Below are 12,571 nucleotides of genomic sequence, written 5' to 3' on the forward strand. Positions count from 1 at the left end.
ACAGGAAAGTTAGGGTATGCATCGATTATCGAGATTTAAACAAAGCAATTCCCAAATATGATTTCCCATTTCCCAATATACACATACTAATCGACAATTGTGCCAAGCATGAACTACAATCCTTTGTGGATTGCTTAACAGGATATCATCATATCTGGATAGATGAAGAGGATGCTGAAAATATAGTCTTTATCCCTCTATGGGGGGTGTACTACTATAAAATGATGTCGTTTAGCTTGAAAAATGCTGGAGCCACTTATATGAGAGCCATGACAACCATTTTCACGACATGATACACAAGGAGATAGAAGTGTACGTGGATGACTTCATCATCAAATCCAAGAAGGGTACAGATCATATAGCGTATTTGAGAAAGTTCTTTGATTGGCTTCGAAGGAACAATCTGAATCTAAACCCTGAAAAATGTGCTTTTGGGGTCCCTACCGGAAAGTTGTTAGGATTCATCGTCAGACGCTGAGGAATAGAGCTAGACCCATCAAAGGTCAAAGCTATCCAGGATTTTCCACCGCCAAAGAACAAGAAAGATATGATGAGTTTCTTGGGGCATCTCAATTACATCAGCCACTTCGTAGCACAATCGACTGTGATCTGTGAGCCAATTTTCAAAATGTTAAAGAAGGATGCTGCAACAAGTTGGACTGAAAACTGCCAGAAAGCTTTTGACAAAATCAAGGAATATTTGTCCACACCACCAGTTTTGGTCCCGCCAGAACCTGGCAGACCTCTGCTACTCTATTTTTCCGTATTAGATGGGTCGCCTGTGTCTTGGGACAACACGATAAGATGGGAAGAAAAGAGCAGGACATATACTATCTTAGTAAGAAGTTCGCACCCTATGAAGCATGGTATTCTTTGCTGGAACGCACCTGTTGTTCCCTGATGTGGATAGCTCAGAAATTGAGGCACTACTTCTATGCATATACCACATATCTCATATCAAGGATAGATCCTCTGAAATACATTTTCCAGAAAGCCATGCCTACATGGAAACTAGCAAAATGGAAGATAATGTTGAGTGAATTTGATATTGTCTATGTGACTCATGAGGCAGTCAAGGGACAGGAATTAGCAGATCACCTTGCAAAAAATCTTGTATGAGGAGAATACGAACCAGTAAAAATGTATTTTCCCGATAAAGAAGTATCATTTGTAGGAGAAGATATCACCCAAACTTATGACGGTTGGAGAATGTTCTTCGATGGGGACGCAAACTTCAAAGGAGTGGGTATTGGAGCCATTTTGGTGCCAGAGATAGGTCAGCACTACCTGGTATCCGCAAAGCTCAGGTTTCGTGCACCAATAATATGGCAGAATACGAGGCTTGCATCTTGGGGCTCAATTTGGCCATTAACATGAATATCCAGGAATTGTTGGTAATTGGTGATTCAGACCTTCTGGTCATCAGGTTCTAGAAGAGTGGGCTAGAAAAAATATCAAAATACTACCGTATCTGTATCATGTGCAAGAGTTGATGAAAAGATTCACAAAGATAGAATTCAAACATGTTCCGAGAATCCAGAATGAGTTTGCAGACACATTGGCCACTTTGTCTTCCATAATACAACACCCGGATAAGAATTTCATCGATCCTATTCCAGTAAGAATCCATAATTATCCAGTTTATTGCGCTCATGTTGAAGAAGAAATGAATAGGAATCTGTGGTTCCATGATATCAAGGAATACATGGCAAAAGGAGAATACCCGGAGCATGCAAATCATACTAAAAATGCACACTCCGAAGATTGTCCAACCATTTCTTCCAAAGTGGATGAATTCTATATAGAAGGACTCCAGACCTAGGATTATTACGGTTCGTTGACGCCAAGGAAGCTTCAAAACTGCTCGAAGAGATACATTCCAGAACTTGCGGACCATACATGAACGATTTTGTTTTAGTTAAGAAGATATTCAGAGTAAGATATTTTTGGATAACTATAGAAATAGACTGTATCAGATATGTCCAAAAGTGTCATCAGTGCCATATACATGTAGATATGGTACGGGTACCACCAAATGAACTCAATACAACGAGTGCACCTTGGACTTTTGCCACTTAGGGAATGGATGTCATCGGTCCGATCGAGCCCCCCAATTCGAACGGGCACAGGTTCATTTTAGTGGCCATAGACTACTTCACAAAATGGGTTGAGGCTACATCTTACAAGGCTGTAACCAAGAAAGTCATCACAGATTTTGTCAGGTATCGTACTATTTGCAAATTTGGGGTACCTGAATCCATCATCACCGACAATGCCGCCAACCTCAATAATGACTTAGTGAAAGCCATGTGTGAAACCTTCAAAATTAAGCATAAGAATTCCACAACATACATGTCTCAAATGAATGGAGTCGTGGAGGTCGCAAACCAGAATATTAAGAAAATATTGAGAAAGATGGTAGACAGCCACAAGTAATGGCACGAGAAATTACCATTTTCCTTATTGGGGTATCGTACCACAGTTCGCACATCAACTGGAGAAACTCCCTACATGTTGGTCTACGTTACTGAAGCTGTCATTCTCGCTGAGGTCAAAATTCCTTCCTTAAGAATTATACAAGAAGCTGAGCTCAGTGATGCAAAATGGATAAGAAGTCGCTACGAATGACTAGCTTTTATTGACGGGAAAAGAATGAATGCGGTATGTCATGGTCAACTTTATTAGAATAGAATGTCCAAAGATTTTAACGAAAGGGTCAAACCCAGACAATTCACATCGGGGTAGCTGGTGCTGAAGCGAATCTTTCCACGTTAGGATGAAGCCAAAGAGAAGTTTTCACCCAACTGAAAATGTCCTTACATGGTTCATCGAGTACTAACAGGAGGAGCACTCATACTTGCAAAATGGACGGAGAGATTTGGCCATAAACTATCAATTCAGACGCAGTCAAGAGATACTATGTTTAGATTGTTTACATTTCTTCATTTGATGTAATTGAACTATACTTGACCTGATTCCTGTTTAATAGGGGATATGTAGGCAGCCTGTGGGTGGATTGGGTCACATCTTAATAAAATCTTCATTTTCCCCCTGGTCAGAAACTGGGGCAGAATTTTGAGGAGGACCCTCAAAATTCCGGAGCAAGTCCAACCAATTTTATCATATGCGGAACAACCGAAGAATTGCTTATTAAACTGGGGTAGAATTTTGAGGAAGACCCTCAAAATTCTAAAGCAAAGAAATTCGCAATGTCTCTAAGAGTGTCACAATCATTGGTTCATCTAATTACTTGATATTACATACTACTATGTTTTAAATGACTACATTTATCAAATGCATGCATATTTTTCGAAAACTTTATTTCTATAGCAGCCAGATGTTACCTAGGGTAACTCAAACAGGATCTCCAGAGCAAAGCAAGCAATCGAAGGCATGAACCAACCTCCCCTGCAAAACTTACGATATTTCTTTGGGTGCTGGAACAATGAACATAACAGGAGTATTCGCAAATACATACATATCAAAATCACTATCTTCATAACGAAAAAATTGCCAACTGCAAACATGTCTCAAGATAAGAAACACTCTACTATCACTCATTGTCTTTTCTTTGCATGAGGCTAAACATTGCCTCCTCAATTGCATAAGGCTATGCATTGTCTTTCCTTGCATAAGACTAAGCATTGTCTCCTAATTGCATGAGACTAAGCATTGTCTCCCTTTCTGCATAAGGCTAAGCATTGCCTTTCCTTGCATGGGACTAAGCCATGTCTCCTATTTTGCATGAGGCTAGGCATTGCCTCCCTAATTACATGAGGCCTGCCTCCTCAATTGCATAAGGCTAAGCACTGCCTTCCATTGCATGGGATTATGCCCTGTCTCCCATTCTGCATGAGGCTAAGCTCTGCCTGCTCAATTGCATAAGGCTAAGCACTACCTTCTATTGCATGAGACTAAGCCTTGTCTCCCTTTCTTGCATAAGACTAAGCATTGTCTCCCATTTTGCATGAGGCTAAGCCCTGCCTCCCCAACTGCATAAGGCTAAGAACTGCCTTCCATTGTATGAGACTAAGCCCTGTCTCCTATTTTGCATGAGGCTAAGCCCTGCCTCTTCAACTGCATAAGGCTAAGCATTGCCTTTCCATTGCATGAGATTAAGCATTGTCTCCTTTTTTTGCATGAGTCTAAGCCTTTCCTCCTCAACTACATAAGGTTAAACTCTGCCTTTCCTTGAATAATACCGAATGCTATGCTACTTGAAATCTAGCACTATTTTTTGCTTTCTCGGGGCTAAGCTCTGCCCCAATCTTATAACAAGACTAATTGCTATCTCGTTTCGCTTATATGACCCAGCATCATGTCTTTGCATCTCATGGGCTAAAACATCGCCATCTTATCCAAAGGCATCATAGTCCGAAGGCGTTATCCTCATAGCCTAAAGACACCATACCATGGCCTAAGGATCTCTCAATATTGCACATCATTATTCAAAGGTGTCATAGTTCAGAGGCACCATTTTCATGACCCGAGAACATTATTTCATGGCCTGCGATTCCCTTATATCATGATTCATTGCCCGGGACGTCATGGTCAAAGGACATCATCCTCACCGTCCAAAGACAACCTTCATGGTCCAAAGGAAATTTGCATCATCTTTAAATTCTCGCGATAATCCATATATATTTTTGCATGCATCGGGTTTTAAGTTTTCCAGGTAATCCAAGAAGTAACTGTTCTTCAAACGGGAGCAATATTTGCTCCTGTTTCCGCTCATAGCATTCACATCCTACATTTATTTCAAAAGTAATCGACCCCCATAAATTACCCATTTTTACTCTATGGCTATTTAGATACTTGCTCTATAACTTACCCGTTATGTTTTAAAATCACATTCATAACTCCGCATAAATTCATCTGATATTGTCCCACCCAAAAGAACCCTTTCCGAAACATGCGACCATTCCTATAACAACTCTACCAGTTTCGTTCATCGTTGGATCCAAAACTACACATGGCCTGATTCGCGTAACACCAGGGATATGTAGGCAACTCAGGAACCACGGTTCGGCCCCCATTTTTAATAACATCATTCCTCATTTTATTCGGCTAAAATTGATCATTATTTTCTTTACCCAACAATTCTTCCATCATTCCCAAGTAAAGAGGGGCAATTGTTGATACCCAATTTTTCTCTCACATTTTTAAATTGTATATATATACTTTAAAAATAGTATATTTGAATCATCATTTAGTTTATAAACCTAAACAAGCATTTTACATAATTTTTCATAATTTATTAAAAGTTTTAAATCAATTTCTTTCTACATTTTATTATACAAATATTCAATAATTATCCTTCAAATTATTTTTTATGAGGATTTAATCATCTAAACCTATTTTTTTGCACCAACATGTATGTTTAAATATTTTACTGCATTTTTTCATAAATACATTTGCATTTTTAGGCTAATTGCACATTTTTGCAATAATAGCCTATGTTCGTGTATACATTATTTATGCATAAAATAACTTTTTATATTTTTATAATGTGAAGTTATTATTCTTAATTATTTTAGTGCATAAATAATATTTTTGTTATTTATTAAATATATTTTTATAAATTAGTTTTGCTAAATATTGGGTATTTAAATAATAGCCTAATTTTAAACCTATTTTTCGGACATAAAACTACCCAAACCTCATCACAATTACCCCATACACTAGCCCAATAACCCCAAGCCTAAACCATACCCAACCCGATCGCTATCCATACCCGCCCGGCCTTTTAAAATCCTGATTGTTGATCTCCAAGATCAACGACCCACAATCAATCCCCCATCTTATTATCCAACCCCCCAGAAACCCTAAGCCTATTTCCCTTTACCCACCGCCCTTGAACTCTCTCAACCTCTCCTTCTCTCTCTGTCAAACCCTAGCCGCCGTAACACCTAATCCTCTCCTATTCCGTCTCAAACATGGAATTAATTCATGATCTACTTACCTATTTTGTGATACTCTATCATTATACGCATGTTTTTGGCATCACTTAGTTCTTGCCCTATTTTTGGCAAGAACTACCTCTCAAGAATGGGCCGATTTACTTTGATTCTATGATGATCTGGACGAACTTCCGTCTCTATACATGTTATATTAAATGGTCCTTGAATTTTGGTCTGATTCAAGGCGTCAGTCTCAACTAGGGTTTGACATTTTTCCTCATTTCTTATTTGTTCTCGATTGATACTCTTCTTTTTCCGTGTTTGACTATTTTTTCGTATTTCTATTTAATCTGTCATATCTCCTTATTTTGCCCTAAATCTGACGCTAAATGATTTTTGGTACGATATTTTCCTTATTCTCTGTTTGATCTTCTGTATTCCTTTATTTTTTAGTATTATTGGTTATTCCCTATTGATTTACTGAACTACTCTATTTATGCCCTAAAATCGATTCTAATTGATTCTAATATATTCTTTCCTTTCTCGTGTTTGATTGATGATTTTCCTTGTTTGGGTGTTTAATTTCTACTATAATATAAACCCCTCCCCAATCCCCTTTAAGACAGACCTGAATCGTTAATGTTTACTAAAACTGAAGTTATTGCTCTTGTTCTCTAATTCTCTTATTCTATACTCCGGTTCTTGGCCGGCTAAAAGCCAAAGCTACCGAAATTCTGGGTTCTTTCTCTTCGTTGATATTCAGAATATGGTGGACTTTTGTTCTTTCTTATTTTTTTGCTTAACTAGTGAGTTGCTGGACTTTTGCCACTTCATTCCTATTTACCTGTCATTTGCATATGTTTTCACTTCTGGAGATTGTAGTTTAATGTGTTTTTTTTGTTGTTCTTGTGTGCAATTCTGATTGCTTTACTTCAATTTTAGGTCTCTTTAATCTTTAACTTCATTCTGTTGGTAATTTTAAACATGCCTAAACCTGATTTGAGATCATTAAATTTTTTTCACGCTTATCTAGCCTATGTGTTGCAACTTACTGATGTTTAGAACCTTCGCACTTTAACCTTTCTTTAGTGTTTAATATTGCTATCAATCTTGTTACTTGAACATGCTTTCATATCCCTTTTAATAGACTAGTTGATTGTATTCAAAAGAATGAATATATTCATTCATTATATGGCACAAGCTTGTTTCTTATCCTATTCTAAATTTGTTCTGATGATATCCTACCTATGTAGCATGTTTGATCTTGTTCCTTATTAGTATGCTTCTAACATGTCTTGGCTTCCCAGTAGTTGCAATGATCTGTTCCTATCCTATCTAAATTCTATTGCCAATTAATATGATTCCTTCTTGTAACACTAGTACCTATACTTAGCATAATTTGAACCTTTTCCTTACTATGAGTCTGTGCACACTAATCCTGCAAACCTGTTTGTTAATGTGTGACTTCTTATGCACTAGGTGTTAAACTTGTCCTTCTGAATTTGCTAAGTCTGTTCTTAAAACCTAAAGCTTGTTCGATTATCTTCTATATGTACTCAACTTGACTATGTTTGTATCCTTCAGTGATGTCCCTCAACCTTAATTTATTCTCCTTTACTTGTTACCTGGGCTCTTTTGAGTTCTCATTCTTAGTCGGCTAAAAGCCAAGGTTACCTAAATTCTATCATTTACCTCCCTAGTGTGAGCAATGCTCGAGCTCTAAACACTAAGACCCTTGTGAATTCTGACACACTTGGACTTGGTCCTTGGTCATTCCCTGAATCTTGTCTATTAACCTCCCTAGTGTGAGCACTACACGGGGTCCATTTTGATACCCTTGTGTACTCTAACACAGTAGGGTCTAAGGTTCCTTGGCACTCTGTCCTAAATTCTCCATTCTACCCATTTCTACCTATTAAATGAACCAATGGGCTTGTGTAAACGGTTGTTTTCTAAATCTGTGATGGCTACTGGGTTTTGGCTATTTTGTGTTGGATTGTCCGTGACTTCTAGGCTATGGTGAAACTTGTATGGATACAAAATTGAAGGTCTGGCTGGGCTGGGTATACTTTGGGCATGTCTAAGGCCTACTATGGCTATAACTTTGTAATTTATTTCATTGGGTCTGTAATAATACTGTAATAAAATTGGGGTGTTAGTAAAATTGGTGAAATGGGTCTATTCTAATATTTGCATGAAACGGGTAGAAATCCTGCTTATAGGTGTTTAATTTATTCAATATATTCTGGTACTATGTGTTGTTAGATAACCTTCCTATAGGACCTGAGTGTTTAATTCGTTTAACATATTCTGCTTCTGTATGTTTGTTAGATACCATGTCTATAGGAAATAAAATAACCAATCTCTCAATTTGCATAATTGCAGCATGTTCATTAGACACCAATATTCATCTAGAAATCATGCCTATAGGAGTTTAATTGACTAATTCATTGTTGTTATTATAATTGCTCACTTGGGAGATATGCCTATAGGGTCTAAGTATAAAAAATCAATTTCAATTACTAATCGTTAGAAATCCTGCCTATAGGACATTATTACTCGCTTTTTAAGTGCTAATATTAACTTTCAACACTGTCTCGTTGCCATTATTAGAAAGCATTCCCATAGGATCAAACTGAGTAATTCTGAATGTCTATCCCTACTAAATACTACGTAAATCACCTAGATAGCATGTCTATAGATTTAATCACTTACAACTTGAAATAATCAGCATGCAATACTAGATCTCCCTAAATTGTGTAGTTGTTTAGAAATCACGTCTATAAGATTGCACCTTGCATCTGAAACTGCCTGCATGCTTAAAATTCAGAATCACGTAGAAGTCATGCCTATAGAATTTAAGGACCCCATTTCGTATTAATTCCGAAACTTGTCACCTGCTTAATATGTAAAAAACCTGATTGCGTGCATTTGTGGCTTATATGTGGAGGCTAACTTGAGCCCTTAATTGATTTTACATGAAGTCCAACTTGTTTTGTATGTCGCCTAGTTTTATAATTTAAGTTAAGTCAAGAACCATCCAAAATAGAGGTCCAAACGCCTCCTGGGCCATAGGCATGGGATGGGTAGTGCATGCCTAAGCCACGGTTTAGAATCAACTAATGCGTTTTAGGTAAAAACTTGAAGATAGTAATCGGGTAGAAAGAGATGATAGTCTGTGCCCGCTGAATAATACAAGTAACACCCCATCTTGAGGGAGTTACGAAGTATTATTTATGTTGCACGGGGTGATCCTTTAGGATAAAAAATTTAGGACCCCCTCGCCCCATCTTGTCTTTAAATCAATTATTTGTGTTTAATAAAACTTCCCAAACTTCTTGATTTCTTTGTCTTTGTTTGTCTGACTAATTTATATAATTCGAGTTCGGCCGGGACCCACAATTGTGGACCTCGAAGAGTGCCTAACATTCTCTCTTCGAGGTAATTTAAGCCTTTACCCGATCTTTGGTAACTTAAACTGGTTAAACCTGAGTTATTTACAAATAGGTGCCCCAACGCACCTCAAACCCGTTAGGTGGCGACTCTCTCTTTTAACACCTTGCTTAAAAGATTTGTCACGTGTCAAAACCCAATTTTGAGAGAAAAATGGGCGCGACAAACATACTTATACGTCTAAATATATCATATAAACTTGTTAGAAGCTTTAAGTCATGAATCTAAGCACATATGCCAAGGGGGGGGGGGTTGTTTGAGTTCATCTTATTTTTCATAGGATCTTTTTTATGTAGTTGTGGAATTAAATGCTTTTTCATGATTATCTGTAGCTAGCGAAATTAACCTTGAAATTTCTTTTATATTTTCAAGTGTGTATTCTAAGTATTTAATATCTTTAGTTTTTTGATATTCTTCTATATTTTTTTCTAATATTATTTTTGACATATTTATATGTTTTAGAATTTCTAACCAGTACTTAAAATATTTGTAACTATCAATTTTTGATTTGTTCATATTAATACTGAGATGTATACCTGTTGATACATATATCCATGGTTTCTATATTTCTCAGTGTTATTTCTTTTCTGTGTTGATAACTTTCAAGTTTATCTTCATAAAATTCAATTTCATTTTCTATAGTTAATAAAGCTTTATTACGTAATTTATTATATCTAATAATATCTTTGCAGGTTTTAATATTGTATTTAACACAATCTATTTTTCTATTTATGTTACTGAGGTTTTTAAGAAGTTTCCATTTCTGGGTATTATAGAATCTTATATAATGAAAAGTGTTATGTTTCATTTATAAAAAGATTTTATTAACTTGATATGTGATCATTAGTCTGAATATAAATCTAGTTCATATAGATCTAATATATCTATTTCATGTGATACAATTAGTTCTGTAAATGCTTGTTCCATTACATATATTATTTCAAAAGTAACTAAAATATCGTAAATTTTTCTTTTAACATCGTTATTAAGTCTCTTAAAGATATATAACATAAGTATTTTGTAGTCAATATTTTCTTCTAATAAATATGTGTGGTTGTTCATTTATAATTATTATTTATCATGTGTTTACTAAACATATTCCCTCTAACCTCTTTGTTTATCATAGAGTTTATCATATTTTAATAAGTTATACTGAACAATCTTTTCTGGTCACTACCATGTTTTTCATGCTTCAATCATTTACCCTAACAGCGCCTCAACTCTGTGTACTCCCCTAAACGGCTTCCTTGCCTACTGGTTTCCACTTTAGGATGGCATAGTCTGGGCTTAACTACTCTCAGCATTATTAGACAGGCAAACTTTCTCAAGATGTTCTTTATAACAGTACTATAACATGATAAACAATTATGATATTTAAGAGATTATAAGGAATATAAGAGTTTAGTTAAACATGATTATAAATAAACTTACCTGGTTTTGTAACTCGTTTGAATGCTCCATAGCTGTTTTAGATACTTGTAAATAACTCAGATATTTCTTACAAGAGAGAAGATAAGAGAGAATATTAGAGAGAGAAGGTAAGGGTGAGGATGTCTGAGGATGTCCTCCCTTCCTCTGATTTACAAAATATATAGAAAATTTAAACGACTCCTACTGTTCATGAACGACCTTTACTGTTCATGAATGTGACTCGTACTATTTACTTTACGACTTTTTTACATGACTCTTACTATTCATGAACGACCTTTACTGTTCATGAATGTGACTAGTACTATTTACTTTACGACTTTTTTACATGACTCTTACTATTCATGAACGACCTTTACTGTTCATGAATGTGACTAGTACTATTTACTTTACATTATGTGTTTCCAGTAGCTGTCTTCTTCTTTTGTCTTCTTGTTGATACCTTCATTCTAGTTGGACTTCTGGTACATAGTTATCATCTCCGTTGCACTTTGAACATATGTGGTCTGGATATTTGTGTCCTACTAGTTTGCAGTATCTTGTTAATAACTCGTTTGAAATAAATTCTTTTTTCAATGCTCTGGTAGTTGGTTGCATTTCTGGCTTTAATAATGATAAAATCCATTTCTGGACTTCATCCATATCTCCTTGTCGTAGTTCCTTCGAGTTGGCATATATCATCAATTGGTCTCTGGAATAGTAGCTCCAGATAGCATTTCCTTGTAGATAATTGTTAGCTAGTTCTTGAATAATAGTTGCTATACCAATTATTCTTTTATTAGCATAGAAACTTGGTATCTCCATTTTCTGTATCTCCGGTTGTTTCTCTATCTCTTCCGGTATTATCATATCTCGTGTTAGTCCTATTTTTATCACCTGTATTATGGGTTTTATTTCATCATATAGTATTTCCGCTGGTGCTGTATAGAATTTGATGAAGAATAGGTTGCCTTTTGTAATTCTCTTGAAGGTGACAAATGCTTTGTATAGCTCTGGTATTCCAATTATTTCTTCTCCGTCATGGGTATATACTGTGCTAAGTAGTCCGTAGTTGTAACATGTTTTTACTAGGTTTGCTTTTGTTTTTGGCTGGGCTATAAGCCTATTATATCCCTGTAGTTTTTGGGTTACATAATCTTGTGTTGGATCTGTAGTAGTTGTTGATCTAGGGTTTAGGTTCAGAAATGTCTGGATTTTATATATATTCTCAATATATGTTTGAGTAATATGGTTATATACCTTTTTGTTGTGGTGTAGGCTATTAGCATAGGTTGAAGTTTGTGGGGCTATAACTATTGCTTCTCTTGGCTTTTTTGATGTAAATGGCTTATCAAATACGGTATTTAGGTTTACATTGATATGTGGCTTTTTGCTAACTTGTTTGCTTGTACCTGCAGCTGTATATAAAGCAACTGTGTTATGGGTTTTTTGGAGTTTCCCAACGTCTCCTTCTACCTCTGGAAGTTTAGAGTCTTCCGATTGACTTAGCTCCGCATTTTTATAGTCATGCTGCTGACTTTCTAGCTGTTGTAATCTTTTTCCCATACTCTCCATCTGTAAGGATAGAGTAGTAAGGATTGTAAATATGTCTTTTGATTCTTGGCTTTCATCTGTTTGGGTACCTTTGTCTTGATAGGTAGTCTGCAATAACATTCTTGTCAGTCCGTATTACTTCAATTGTAAATGTAAAATTTTGTATATTTAATACAAGTCTCCTTATTTCCTTTGTAGTTACTGAATCCTGTACTTTCCGAGTTATCCACCATTTTACTTGTGTATTATCTGTTCTT

The 12,571-nt window shown here is 36.1% G+C and overlaps 1 protein-coding gene across 1 annotated transcript; it reads left to right on the forward strand.

Annotated features, from left to right (window-relative positions):
• The first annotated feature begins 1,140 nt into the window (after positions 1 to 1,140).
• Positions 1,141 to 1,822, forward strand: LOC138868822 (uncharacterized). The gene is made up of 2 exons (XM_070146393.1): positions 1,141 to 1,290; positions 1,427 to 1,822. Exons 1-2 carry the CDS (start codon positions 1,141 to 1,143, stop codon positions 1,820 to 1,822), a joined length of 546 nt encoding a protein of 181 aa, XP_070002494.1.
• The last annotated feature ends 10,749 nt before the right edge of the window (positions 1,823 to 12,571 follow it).

The sequence above is a fragment of the Nicotiana sylvestris genome, chromosome 5, assembly GCF_000393655.2.
Source record: "Nicotiana sylvestris chromosome 5, ASM39365v2, whole genome shotgun sequence".
In the NCBI taxonomy this organism is placed as follows: Eukaryota; Viridiplantae; Streptophyta; class Magnoliopsida; order Solanales; family Solanaceae; genus Nicotiana; species Nicotiana sylvestris.